Genomic DNA, 13,249 nt, shown 5'->3' on the forward strand with positions numbered 1-13,249 from the left:
TAACTATGAACCTTTAGAGATTACTTTTTACAAGTATTTTTTTCAGTTGAGCGCTACCAATAATGGTTCTTAAACAGTTAGAGATGATACATACATGTTTCACCCTAACTAATGCTTTCTAATTATTGCACAAACTGTTAGAGAAATCATTAGAGATAGCCTTTTTCTAATATTATAATATGTGTGATTTGCAGCAGAGCCACTAGCTTTTCCGATTGAGATAAAAATGTTTAACCAATAACCATGTCATTAAAATATCAAACAATGCCAAATTAAAAAACATCCTTTCATTAATCTACTACTATACAAAGGAGCAGTGGTGGTGGTAAATCTGCCACATACCCCACCATCAACTCCCTCCTATTTTTTGAAAGAATAAGTAATTTAGACATATACATCAAATCACTTTATTAATTCTACTCTAATTACATGTTAATGATATTTTAATAAGATCATGTTGTCACGCACGGATAATATGTTAGTTTCATTATAAAAGATACGACCTTTTTCATTGTATCCCAAAAGAAAGAAAATAGTGGTGTCCAAAACGTGGGATAGAGGGTGTGGAAAGCAGCCTATGCCAAACAGCATTACTGTCAACCTCAAAGCATGCAAAGTATGGCCACGTTGACACTTTCAAGTCCTCTCCAACAGTGAAAGCACACATGGCAAAAGTACTAATAATAATAATAATGTGATAATTTTGTTGCTTTGCAATGCACTCTCCCTCCTCCTCCTCCTACTACTAATAATTATTTATTATAGATCACTTTTTTAGCCTGAAATGCATGCACATGCCACAACCAAATTTGATTCCTAAACTTATGGGGATTGCTTTTGGTTAATCCTCTAAAACTATAAATATAAAAGTTTAATCCATATATACATTATCCGTAATTGACCAACCAATGGGACCATGTATTCTTCTGGTAACAGTGCTTCTGATTTCTGAAATATTGGAGAGAGCACCATCACCAAATCGCACAAACCCTAACAAAATCACATCCCCATACTTCAAGATTGCAGAAAGCCCTCCATGTTTTTGACTTAATTAGACACTGTCATGTGATAGTAGCTCATCAGTAAATCCATTGTTAGATCATGCATAAACCAAAAAAGCAAAGTCACATTATTCCCAAGAGGGGTTAATTACTGTCACTTGTACTTATCACTGGTGGGTGCATCATGGACCAGGTCTACACACTGGTGAACCAGGGGAACACTACACAGTAAGCACAGAATCTTCCAAATAATATAAACAAAAAATCATGAAAAATAATCAGGAGACAGAGAGAGAAAAAAAAGAAAAAAAAAAGGAAAAATAGTGTGAAGAAAAGAGGAGAGAGAGAGAGAGAGAGAGAGAAGAAAGCTGAAAGCTTTGAGAGGCTCTTCTGGTCTGCTGCTTCGCTTCTTCTCTTCTTGCTTCCTCCTCCTCCTCCTCGTAGATAAGGAGGACCCAGGAGCGGAAAAAGCTGCGATTTTTCGCTAATTAATCCCGGGGATTAGCTGCCCAAGAGCAGCACCAGGTACGATTCTTGCATTACCGCACCCACCGGGGTTTCTCCCGGTTTTCCCCCAATTTTTCGTGGCGTGATTTCTCTCGTGCCTCCTTTGTTCTTGTTCCCTCTGCTCTTGTCTAGCCTCGCGGGCGAGGGCTTCGGCTCGAGAGAGGTCAGATCCATCCGGAGCTGGATTGCTTTTTTTCTTGAGGTTGCCGCTGATGAACTTCGCTTGCTTTCTCTTGGATTGAAATTTCTGGGTTTTTTGGTTTGGTCTTTTGCTGTTTTGCTTTTGCTCTAATCCAAATCTGTGGCCTTTTTTACCCCCCTAATCAACCCGCTATGTTTGCTGCAGATTTCTTTGATGCTTGGTGGAGCGGTTGTACGACCAGCTGGGTTGCAAGAAATTCAGCAGAAGCCCCATGCCCCAAGCTAGGTCGTCCCCTCGGCTGGAGAGATCGGATTCCGCGAACAGCAGCTGGTCATCCTGCTCAGTGGCGCCGTTTCTTGCTGATCTGATACTAAAGCTGGATTAGCGAGGAGAGGAGAGAAAGAAATCCTCTTCTTTTTTTTATTAATTTTTTTTCGGCGCCATGGATGGTCAGCAGCAGCACGGTGGCTCGGATTCTCCGGCGGCGGGCGGCGCGCCTCACCTGTTCCACGCCCTCGGGCCGGCGCTCCTGATCTCGATGGGGTACATTGACCTCGGGAAATGGGTCGCCGCGGTGGAGGCAGGGTCCCGGTTCGGGTTCGACCTCGTGCTGCTGGCTCTCCTCTTCAACTTCATGGCCATCCTGTGCCAGTACCTCGCTGCCTGCATTGGCACGGTCACGGGGAGGAGTCTCGCTGAGGTATCGGATGTTTGAACCTGATCCATCATTGCTTTTGTTTCCTCTGGTTTTGTAGTGGACTCACTCCGTCCGTCCTCTTCAGTCAACATTGGTTTGTATCGTTTTCGCAACGGTGTATGATGGTTTGATACTGAATTGAACCTGAGCACGATTCATTCGTTCAGATGAATAGGAAAAGAAGCATCACAAAGGTCCTTAATCTCGTATATGAATTCTGTTGATAAAGAAAATGGTGGTTCACTTGGACCTAATATGTGCAAAGAATCCTCTTTTTCGCCCTTGTAGTGTACATATTGTGAATTTAAGGTAGTGTTTTATTTTTGGAAATGGTGGAAAAGGAACTTTTGCTTGTCTCAGGTTCCCTTTCTAGCTGGTCATTTTAGGGAGAAAAAAAAAAGCATCTTTGCCAGTAAAACAGTGTGCTTTGATCCTCTTGTGTTATTTGTTTTGTTCACGCGAAGTTGCTGACATTTTCATATTTCTTCACATGGAACAAAGATCTGCCACCAAGAATACAGCAAACCAACATGCATCTTTCTGGGTGTTCAAGCAGGATTGTCCTTGTTGACATCAGAGCTGACAATGGTATTTTCCCCACTTGATTGCAATTGTCTCCTTATAATATTTTTAAAAGAAGTCTCTTTTCTACTTCTGTTTTATCCGAAATCTGAGAAGTCCCAGTTGTTAATGCTTTATTTTTCTTAACTTGGCAAAAAAGTACACGGCACCTTAGGCCCTGGCAGATTAGTTCTTCCATGTTTTGTACATGCTTTGTTCTGATTGTAATATCTGTGAATTTCAGATTTTTGGCATAGCACTCGGATTCAACCTGCTATTTGAATATGATGATCTCGTCACAGGGATATGTTTTGCAACAGTTGTTCCTAATCTGCTATCATATGCTATATCCCACCTGGTAAAGAGGATAATATTTCAATTAGAAGATTTCAACCAAAAATATAATATGATGATGGAGTTAATATTTTTTCAATTACTCTTTTCCTATTATAGGGAAAGAAGATGGCGGGGACATTAAATGCTTGCATCGCAGGCTTTGCACTTCTTTGTTATGTTCTCGGTTTATTGGTCAGCCAGCCACAAATTCCTCTCACATCCAATGTAATTTTTCCCAAGCTGAGTGGTGAAAGTGCTTATTCTCTGATGGCTCTTCTTGGTGCAAACATGATGGCACACAACTTTTACATCCATTCATCAGTTGTTCAGGTAAATTATGATGTTTCTTTGTGCCCGTTATATATTTAGAATTATTTGATTTAATGCAGTTGTGCTGGCATTTGGTGGACAATGACATGTGTTGCAAGCTTTGCTCTTGTTTAGAAGTTTAGAAAACTCCAAACTGACTGCAAAGTGGTCACTATATTGGAATAGTCTTGTCAGTCTAATATCCGATGTAACTTGGGGAACACTTTTTTTTTTCTATGGTTTTGTTTGAGGCAAAAACTGACCTTACCAAAATTTTGGTAATTTCAATAGTGTTGAAGTACCATCTGTGTTGAGGCCAAAATTTGACATGCCTTTGTCAAATTTGGCACTAGCCAATTCTAAGTAGTGGATATAGATAGATACATATAGAGAGAAGAATCTGGTAAAACTCAATTTGGCCTCAACCCAAATACAATCTTACCTTGCCAGAAATTGGCAGTGCCAAAAGTGGCCATTGCCGAAAAAATGGTAAGGCCTATTTTGGCTCTGAACCAAACTGGCTTCATGATCCAGTGGTTTGTGGGTGTGCTTTATCCAACTGAAACAAACTGTAGTTGTTCGTGTTCCAATTGTTTGCATATGGTTGAACTGATGCCCAATAGCTTAATTTTTGAAATATCAAGAAATTTCTTCCGTGGAATTGCAGAAATATGTTAGGCATGCTCATTGTTAATTAATGAAAGCATTCCTACTCAGTCAATTCAGTTCGATGCTTAATCAACAATTATGGCTAATGAAACAACACTATTTAATATGCTATTTAAGTTTGCAATTCTAAAAACTTGTGCCACATGCAAAATATGCGTTTCTTTTTGCCACTATTAAAGAAAGACGCGGAAAACATGTGAACCTGGGATCAGAATACTATTTCTGATTTTGACAGTCACAAATTTAGAATTTTCTTAATCAGTGATCTATTCTTATTTGTTTTTGTTTCACTTGTACATATTTTGGTTCACTAATGAAGTAATGATATACTACCAAATGTGTATAAAAGTGGATAGCATTGAAGAGTTTGAAAACAAAACCAGCTACAGTTCATTGCCCTTATGTCTTTTCTTTTTGGTCACTTTTATTTTTCAGTTTATATCCATATTTGTTAATCAAGTGATCTCTTTTCAGGGTCAGAAAAGATCTGCCTTTGCTGTTGGTGCCTTATTTCATGATCACTTGTTTTCAGTATTATTCATTTTTACTGGAATTTTTCTGGTGAATCATGTTCTGATGAACTCTGCGGCAGCTGATTCTACTAACACTCTTCTTCTCACCTTTCAAGATGTTGTAGAGCTAATGAACCAGGTTAGTACTGCATTTCCTACTATCTTACCTGCCATATACTAAGCTGCTGCCGCAGAAATCTTTGTTTGAGTAGCAATCCTACATTTAAATCTTTATTTTTTTTTTGCAGATATTCGTAAACCCTATGGCTCCAACTATATTTCTAGTGGTTCTTCTCTTCTCTAGTCACATCATCTCGTTGACATCTGCTATTGGTAGCCAAGTGATTTTGCAGCATTTGTTTGGTATTAACCTTCCTGTTTCAGGGCATCATCTGATAGTAAAGGGTTTTGCCATAGTTCCTGCTCTGTACTGTGCAAAGGTTGCTGGAGCTGAAGGAATATACCAATTACTGATAACCTGCCAGATTATCCAGGCCATGCTTCTTCCATCATCAGTCGTGCCACTCTTCCGTGTTGCCTCATCAAGATTAATAATGGGCCCCCACAGAATGTCTTTGCATCTGGAGATATTTACATTTCTTGCATTTCTCCTGATGCTTTTTTCAAATATCATCTTTATGGCAGAAATGCTGTTTGGTGACAGTGGCTGGATGAACACTCTGAAAGGGAATACTGGAAGCCCTGTGGTGTTCCCATATACAGCTCTTGTCACAGTGGCTTGTGTCTCTGTTGCATTTTCACTCTACATGGCTGTTACACCACTGAAATCAGGAAGGCATGAAGCTGAATCGCAGGAATGCTCTGTGCCTTCTCAGAAAGAACTGTTAACTTCTACTCAAGACAGAGAAGAGGCTTCTGTGGGCAATGTTACCTATGAGGAAGATGAGAGATCTGATGTTGTTCCTTCTCCTAGGGATCCACCTGAGGATTGTCTGAAATCAGCTCTGGAGTACATCGATAGTTCAGACACAGCTATGGAATCTGATCATGATTCTCAACATTCTACTGCTTATACATCCACTGCTCCTGAAATCTGTTACTCTCCATCTTTTATTCCTGAAGAGTCAAAACCAGTTGTTGCAGTTGACTGGACAGAGCCTCTGGAGCCGATTTCTAATGCTATTGCGGCTGAGGAAAGTACAGTAGAGAGTGTGGATTCCAAGAGCACAGCTGAAAGGGATATTGAAGTAGAGCTAGGTGCTTTGATAGACAATGATAAGGAGGCTCCACATATTTTAGAGTCTGACAAGCCACTTGGAGGTAACAATCCTTCCTGTGCGTCGGATGATGGCCCACCATCTCTTACCTTCACCAGGGGCAAAAGCTCAGATGCAGGCAATGGCAGTGGAAGTCTCTCGAGGTTATCTGGTTTGGGCCGTGCAGCGAGGAGGCAACTAGCAGCCATTCTTGATGAGTTCTGGGGGCATCTCTTTGATTACCATGGTAAACTCACTCAAGAAGCTAGCTCTAAAAGGTTTGATATCTTGCTTGGGCTAGACGTGAGAACACCTAGCTCAACTGCAAGAACAGACAATCAAACTAATGAAATCCCGAAGAGCCCTGTGGTGCGAGACAATCTACGAGGGTCTGCTTTCATGGTAAGCTCAAGGGATCTAATGTCTCCTAAGAATGAGATGTCGAATTTGGATCTGACATATGGGCTTCAGATGGGGACTAACATTGGGTCATCAGCCTGGTCTCAGGGCATGCAGTTACCAAGCACGCAGCTGCAGGGTTCAAGCAATAGCTTACTCGATCAAGGTGCTAGATTAAATTCAAATTTTAGTGCACCATCATACTCAGACAACAGCCAGTTCTACCAACCTGCAACAATTCATGGGTATCAGCTCGCGTCATACCTAAAACAGATGAATGCTAATAGAAATCCTTACTCTAGCATGCCACTGGACCCACAGCGACTTCCGAAATCTTCTGCATCCGCTGTGCCAACCTATGTTGATTCTGTCATGCATGCTCGTAACCAGAATCTGCTTGCTTCACTGGGAGCTACTCCTTCACAGATTGCAGCAACATCCCGGATAGGTACGATGATGGCAGAAAGATCTTACTATGATCCTTCCACTCTTGATGGGAATGAAAATGCTGGTTCGTCAGCTTACTCAAAGAAGTACCACAGCTCACCGGACATATCTGCACTGATTGCTGCAAGCAGGAGTGCTCTGTTGAATGAATCGAAGTTGGGTGGTACCATTGGACCCCAGTCTTACCTTAGCAGGCTTGCATCAGAAAGATCTCAGTATGCAAACTCAGTTGCCAGGCCTGCTGCTGCTCCCTTAGCATTTGATGAGCTCTCTCCACCTAAGCTTCAGAGGGACATCTTCTCGATGCAACCGAGTCCAAGCCCCAGTGCGAGATCCCTTTGGGCTAAGCAACCTTTTGAGCAGTTGTTTGGTGTATCAAGTGCTGAGCTCACTAAAAGTGAGTTCAATCCTGCAGGCAGGTCGAGTGGCATAACCAAGGATGATTTCTCTTACAAGGAGTCTGAGGCGAAGCTTCTTCAGTCTCTTAGATTCTGCGTCTCGAAGCTTCTGAAGCTAGAAGGATCAGGGTGGCTGTTCAAGCAAAATGGTGGCAGCGACGAAGACCTGATCGATCAAGTTGCTGCGGTAGAGAAGCTATTGCAACAAGGAACCAGTGACAACCAACTGTCGCACATTGATGCTCAGCAGCCATGTGACAAGGCAGATATCCAGTACATGCGTGTTCTTCCCAACTGCGGAGACGACTGCATTTGGCGCGCCTCCCTTGTTGTCAGTTTTGGTGTCTGGTGCATCCGTCGGGTGCTGGACCTGTCTCTGGTGGAAAGCAGGCCAGAGCTTTGGGGCAAGTACACTTATGTTCTCAACCGTCTTCAGGTGCGCTATCTCAGTCTGAATTTCAGTGCCCAAGACTTCATTTTTGGTGCCCAAAACTAACTTTTGTCAAATCCTTTTTTCTTTTCGCTCGAAGGGCATCCTGGATCCTGCATTCTCCAAGGCTCGGAGCACGCTTACCGCTTGCGCGTGCCTCCACAAAGATATCCGGGCACCTCAGAATAGCCTGATAGCAACAAGCTCCATCCTGAGGCCGATCCGAGGTTCCTTCACCACTGCATCTGTGATCCTGGAGATGATCAAGGATGTCGAGACGGCGGTCTCGGGGCGCAAGGGCAGGAGTGGGACAGCAGCTGGGGACGTTGCCTTCCCCAAGGGGAAGGAGAACCTGGCATCCGTGCTGAAGCGATACAAGAGGAGGCTCTCCAGCAAGGGACAGCAATGAGATGAGGCAAGCAGTGTAGGGGAGTGAGTTTGACCATTGTTCAAGGATGGCAGCCATGGGTGCCCTCCCTGAGCCCTGGATTTTTTCGTTGCACAACGTTTTCAGGGACCTGAGGAATTGGCCAACACTTCTGGTCCCTTCCATCATATTTTGTCTTCTTTTTCTCTTTCAATTTTCTTTTCTTTTCTCTCTCTTTTTTTTTGCATGTGATGTGTTGTATAATGGTAACTGCTCATGTGCCAGAAAGAACCGCCACCAAAATGTACAACAGATGTAGTCAGCTGATGCACCATTGTAAAGTTTAGCCTCTGCATTTTAACCTTTTTTTTTTTTGGGGGGGGGGGGGGGGGTCATCAAGAAACTGAATGAAATGCCCCATGTAATCTCCCTGCAGAGAGGATGCCAGGACAAAAAGCTTTCTCAATTTTCCAGATGCCTTTGTGATAATTTAATATCTGTCATATCTCAATTTATCCAGCATATTATCTGTGCTGGAGAAGTGTACTGCTCCTATTCTGCGATGCACTGCTTTATGGGCTGCCACCTGATGATTGCAAAATTGACATTAGATCTGTTATTCGAGTAACATCTTTGTAATAAAAAAACCAATGGTAATTTGCAAACCCCTCCTTTTTTCTAAGCTCCTAAATAGTACATTTTGTAGAAAACTTTCTACAAATAAATCCTATAATACCGTTAAACATCCATTTCTGAGCTTGATAATAGTTGATCCATTAAATTTATAATAATTATACCATCAAATAATATCTTTCACGAGGAGTGTTTATATATCATATCACCATAGTGTTTTTTTTCCTTAAAATAACATGAATATAATTATAGTATAGAATAACTATAATGTAACAATAATTTAACTATGATATAATTAACGTGCAAGTCGTCTCATGTAAATAAAGAATCCTCATAGTCCCGTGCGGCTAGTTATATTATAATTTTTACTCGCTGATTACTAATTTTTACTCATTAGTTGCAATGAATGGATACTTTGCTAGTGATTTGAAAAACACCAATCATGCAATAGCCTCAAAGTGATGAATTTGATGGTTTGATATTTTCTCCGCTGTCAAATTTTTATGTTCCCACTTGTGAGTATGACATGTGAAACTATTTGAATCAATGACAGTGAATAACATATCAAATATTCCTCAACTCAATTTACGTTGTGTCAAACTGTCAATGAATTAACGAGACACGATCACAAAAGTATATTTAGCAAACGGTTTCCACACGAACACTCGTTTTTTGTTTTTTGGCATACAACTCATTTCCTTTTTTTTTAAAAAAATATATGTAAAGCTTATATCATCAATGTTTATACCTATAAAGTTCACATTTTGACTCTAATTCAAACTAGGATTCAATTTTTTAATTTTAAATCTATATGTTTATATATCTATATTAAAAATATATCCGCAAAATTTATATATTTAAAGTTCATACATATGAAATTTATATGCTTAAAGTTATACGTGTAAAGTTTATATGTCTAATGTTCGTACCTATAAAGTTTATATCCGTAGACTTTATATGTTGAAAATTTATATATGTTAGTTAAATAAAGTGTTCGTTAGAAAACTTTTGTAGCGAACATTTGACAGATAGACTTACTCCACGCGATCTATGAAGGGTTTGTAATTATGATTGGAGGCCCAACGCGAAGCCCGGCCCAACTGTGAAGTTATCCTCCTCGACGGCGGCGGCGGCGGCGGCGATGGCGTCCACCGGCGTCAAGCTCATCGGCGAGTGCTCCTCTACTCTCTCCCGTCGCTCAAATGCTTCTGCCTATGCTGACGCTTCTGCCGTTGCCCTGCCTTCTCCTCCGTCTCCGGCGCCCCTCTCCCGCGACGAACAGACATCGCCGTCAACTTAACCGGTAGCTAGCGCCGCGCCTCCGCCCGATTGTCACCTCGTTTCGTTGGCTGTATCGCTGTCTGTATCACTCTCACACCTTTTGTCTCCTCGTGTCTTGCTCCTTCTGTGGCGGCGCTGTTGATGCTGCTGCGAATTGAAGATGGCATGTTCAAGGGCATCTACCACGGCAAGCAGTGCCACGCCGCCGACATCCCCGCCGTGCTCGCCCGCGCCTGGGCGGCCGGCGTCGACCGCATCATCGTACGCTGCTGCCGGCATTACCTTCCGCCTCTTTCTTGCTTGGTTTCTTTGGGCTTGAACTGCTCAGCTTAATCTCTACCTCTCCTGGTTTGGTGCGGGGGAAGGTCACCGGAGGGTCGCTCAAGGAGTCCAGGGAAGCGCTTGAGATCGCAGAGACCGACGGTGAGCTCGCCTGCTCTCATGCGGCCTGCTTGGCTATCTTCTCCTTAGTGCCTTCAACGTGTTTGATGAAATGTGACTGAGAAGCTGTGTTGTGCGTGTGCGATGCAGGGAGGCTATTCTGCACGGTGGGTGTGCATCCGACGAGATGTGGGGTAAGGGATATTGTATTTCCCTTTCGTTTCATCGCTGTCTCAGTGATTGGTATGTGCCTTTTATGATTTGGTTAAGTAATTAGTGCTTTTCTGAATGTTAGGAGTTTGAGGAGAGTGGAGATCCGGAAGGGCATTTTCAGGCACTGCTGGCTCTAGCTAGGGAGGGCATTGCAAAAGGCAAGGTGGGTGTATCACTTGCTGTGTAGGTTTATCCTGTAGTGAATTATGTTCTTGCAATCTTGTCATAACTGAGTTGTTTTCCTTGAAAATAATTGGGCTCACCGAATCTTGTCTGTAGTTCTCAATATTAGCTGCAGAGGACCAAAATCACTAAACTGCAGAATTCCTATCTTCTTTGCAGTATGCAATATTTAATGGTATTGTTAAGTGTAAACAAGCCCGCTATGCAACAAAATCTAGTTATAGAAATTTCTTCATTGGATTCCATGAGCATATAACCTTTTGCAGAATAAGTACTTCAGTTATTTACTTATTCTTTTCTTGTCTTTTGGAGTTAAAACATGCTACAGGTTGTAGCAGTTGGAGAATGTGGTCTGGATTATGATCGACTTCACTTTTGTCCTTCAGATATACAGAAGAAGTATAGTCTCACACAAACACATCGAAGAATGGTAGTTATTCACATATTTTCTGAGCAATTCTTCGCTGTTTAGGTACTTTAAGAAGCAATTTGAACTTGCTGAAGCAGTCAAATTGCCAATGTTTCTTCACATGCGGGCTGCTGGTGAAGACTTCTGTGAAATTGTGTCGGAAAATCTGTACAGGTAATGTTTCAATCTGTAAGCCAATACTACAGTGGCCACAGAGACAAATAATTACATTGCTAAGGACTAATAAGTACTGATTTATACTCCAGCATTCTAGATCAGTACTTTTAAAGAAACTGACAATAAGATTAGTTATCGTTCTTTAAGTCTCACTTTCTGAAAATCAGTTTGGCATGTTTGCATATATTCATGTCTGAGAACCATATTTCTCTATCTCAGATTCCCTGGTGGTGTTACTCACTCCTTCACTGGAACTGCAGAGGACCGTGACAAGCTTCTTTCTTTTGATAAGATGTTTATAGGTTATCACTCATCACCTACCCTTGATGTTATGTATTTGCATGCAGCACACCTTGATAATTATAAAACTTCAAGAGTACCACAACACTTTCATTTCTAGTCAAAGATCAATTCAGTGTCTACTGCAAGTTCGTTCTTCTGTGTTGAAAACCTCTAAATTGGATGTGAATAAACAGTAGCACTTAAAACTCTCATTCCATTATAATTCAATAAATGTCAGGTAAACCATACCGACTTAATGTACCAATGCAGGTATTAATGGATGCTCTCTGAAGACTAGTGAAAATCTCGATGTTCTACAAGGTATTCCTGCAGAGAGGATGATGATAGAGACAGACTCTCCATATTGTGATATTAAAAATACTCATGCTGGAATCAAGTTTGTAAAGTCTGTCTGGCAATCCAAGAAGAAAGAAAAGTATGAGCCAGATTCCACAGTAAAAGGTCGCAATGAGCCGTGCTTAGTCAGGTAATTCAAGATAATTATGCATAAACTCTAATAATGTTACTATAGTTAGAGTAATATTTGACTGGCCTGCAAATACCAACGTCATATGTCAAGTGTGCGTGAACACCTGAAGTTATTTTTTGCTTTTCATGCGCCTTTTATTCAGTTCTTTTTCAGAAGAAACAGAGCAAATGTAATGCTCTTGATTGTAGGAGCATTAAGCTATTTTGTTATTACCAAATGTTTGTTTGAAATGTGTTACTTGACTAATAAAATTCTGATCATTGACAGTTCAATACTATGCAAATATTTATTTGATTAGCATTCTCCATAGGTGCAAAACTATTTTTTTTGTTTTTGCCCTGATTTTTAGCCAAATGAATTTAAATTCAATTATCATAATCAATAATGAATCTTTTGATGGAGCAGAAATTGATTTCATCAACCGTTTCTTTTTTTATACTTGCACCTAACTTTTTCCTCCAAGAAATTTGATAACTAAAGATGCGTCAATTCCAGGCAAGTCCTTGAGGTTGTGGCTGGATGCAAAGGAATTGCTGACATTGAAGGCTTAAGTAAAATTCTGTACCACAACACGTGCAGGTAAGCTGTCTGTGACTGTCACGCTAAAGCTTTCTGCTATCTGAGTATCTAGTCTAAGTACTTATCTAATGCAGGCATGCAGCCATGCTCTCTAAGTTCTGAGTTTTTTTTTTTTTGGTTCATGCTAGCTACAGTTCAATGTTTCAATTTTCAGTTCATGACTTCATGTGTTTGAGAAATGATTCATCTTTCTACTTTGCAGGCTCTTCTTCCCTCAGGACCTAGATACTTCTGCGGATGCACAGCTTGAGAGTGGTACGGCTGTTCAGAATAGCTGATGGGACAGAGAGTTTGTTACTTAACATATTGACTTAACAATGTTTGCTCTAAGTTCCAACGTGAACCTATGATATCCTTTTGCTGGTTAAAGATCTTTACATTGACAATTGTCAATTTGGCATGTCGGAGTGTTCATGTTTATAAATGTTAATAAGGAATCGCATCCCCACTGTGTCTACTATAACTGTCACTTTGGATTACTCAAGTTGGATTATGTCTGGAAGTAATGTTTTTTCTAAATAGAAACAAATTGGAGAAAAGAATAAATGACAGTAAGATTGACAATAGCTGATAACGCAAGTATCACCCTGTTCATTCAAGTAATAGGTACACGATAATCAATGTAATAT

At 41.0% G+C, this 13,249-nt stretch overlaps 2 protein-coding genes across 2 annotated transcripts; both read left to right on the plus strand.

The window, feature by feature from the left end:
- The first annotated feature begins 1,304 nt into the window (after positions 1 to 1,304).
- LOC102710509 (protein ETHYLENE-INSENSITIVE 2) lies at positions 1,305 to 8,453 on the plus strand. The gene is made up of 8 exons (XM_006657393.3): positions 1,305 to 1,526; positions 1,855 to 2,350; positions 2,849 to 2,935; positions 3,153 to 3,266; positions 3,362 to 3,574; positions 4,697 to 4,873; positions 4,983 to 7,631; positions 7,726 to 8,453. Exons 2-8 carry the CDS (start codon positions 2,093 to 2,095, stop codon positions 8,032 to 8,034), a joined length of 3,807 nt encoding a protein of 1,268 aa, XP_006657456.1. The 5' UTR covers positions 1,305 to 1,526; positions 1,855 to 2,092; the 3' UTR covers positions 8,035 to 8,453.
- Positions 8,454 to 9,702: 1,249 nt separating this feature from the next.
- Positions 9,703 to 13,193, plus strand: LOC102710798 (putative deoxyribonuclease TATDN1). Its single transcript, XM_006657394.3, has 12 exons — positions 9,703 to 9,794; positions 9,908 to 9,928; positions 10,067 to 10,167; positions 10,272 to 10,329; positions 10,438 to 10,481; positions 10,583 to 10,663; positions 11,012 to 11,082; positions 11,156 to 11,266; positions 11,489 to 11,571; positions 11,822 to 12,038; positions 12,537 to 12,620; positions 12,823 to 13,193. The coding sequence occupies exons 1-12, from the start codon at positions 9,767 to 9,769 to the stop codon at positions 12,896 to 12,898; spliced, it is 975 nt and encodes a 324-aa protein (XP_006657457.1). The 5' UTR covers positions 9,703 to 9,766; the 3' UTR covers positions 12,899 to 13,193.
- The last annotated feature ends 56 nt before the right edge of the window (positions 13,194 to 13,249 follow it).

This window comes from Oryza brachyantha, chromosome 7 (genome assembly GCF_000231095.2).
Source record: "Oryza brachyantha chromosome 7, ObraRS2, whole genome shotgun sequence".
NCBI classification, from domain to species: Eukaryota; Viridiplantae; Streptophyta; class Magnoliopsida; order Poales; family Poaceae; genus Oryza; species Oryza brachyantha.

What these genes read in the sequence shown, in the direction of transcription:
- LOC102710509 (XM_006657393.3), top strand. Translation starts at nt 2,093, where the DNA reads ATGGATGGTCAGCAGCAGCACGGTGGCTCGGATTCTCCGGCGGCGGGC. An exon ending in CGGGGAGGAGTCTCGCTGAG is followed by an intron (nt 2,351 to 2,848) that starts GTATCGGATGTT and finishes CATGGAACAAAG; the next exon opens with ATCTGCCACCAAGAATACAG. An exon ending in TCCATTCATCAGTTGTTCAG is followed by an intron (nt 3,575 to 4,696) that starts GTAAATTATGAT and finishes ATCTCTTTTCAG; the next exon opens with GGTCAGAAAAGATCTGCCTT.
- LOC102710798 (XM_006657394.3), top strand. Translation starts at nt 9,767, where the DNA reads ATGGCGTCCACCGGCGTCAAGCTCATCG. An exon ending in CATCGCCGTCAACTTAACCG is followed by an intron (nt 9,929 to 10,066) that starts GTAGCTAGCGCC and finishes TGCGAATTGAAG; the next exon opens with ATGGCATGTTCAAGGGCATC. An exon ending in AATGAGCCGTGCTTAGTCAG is followed by an intron (nt 12,039 to 12,536) that starts GTAATTCAAGAT and finishes CGTCAATTCCAG; the next exon opens with GCAAGTCCTTGAGGTTGTGG.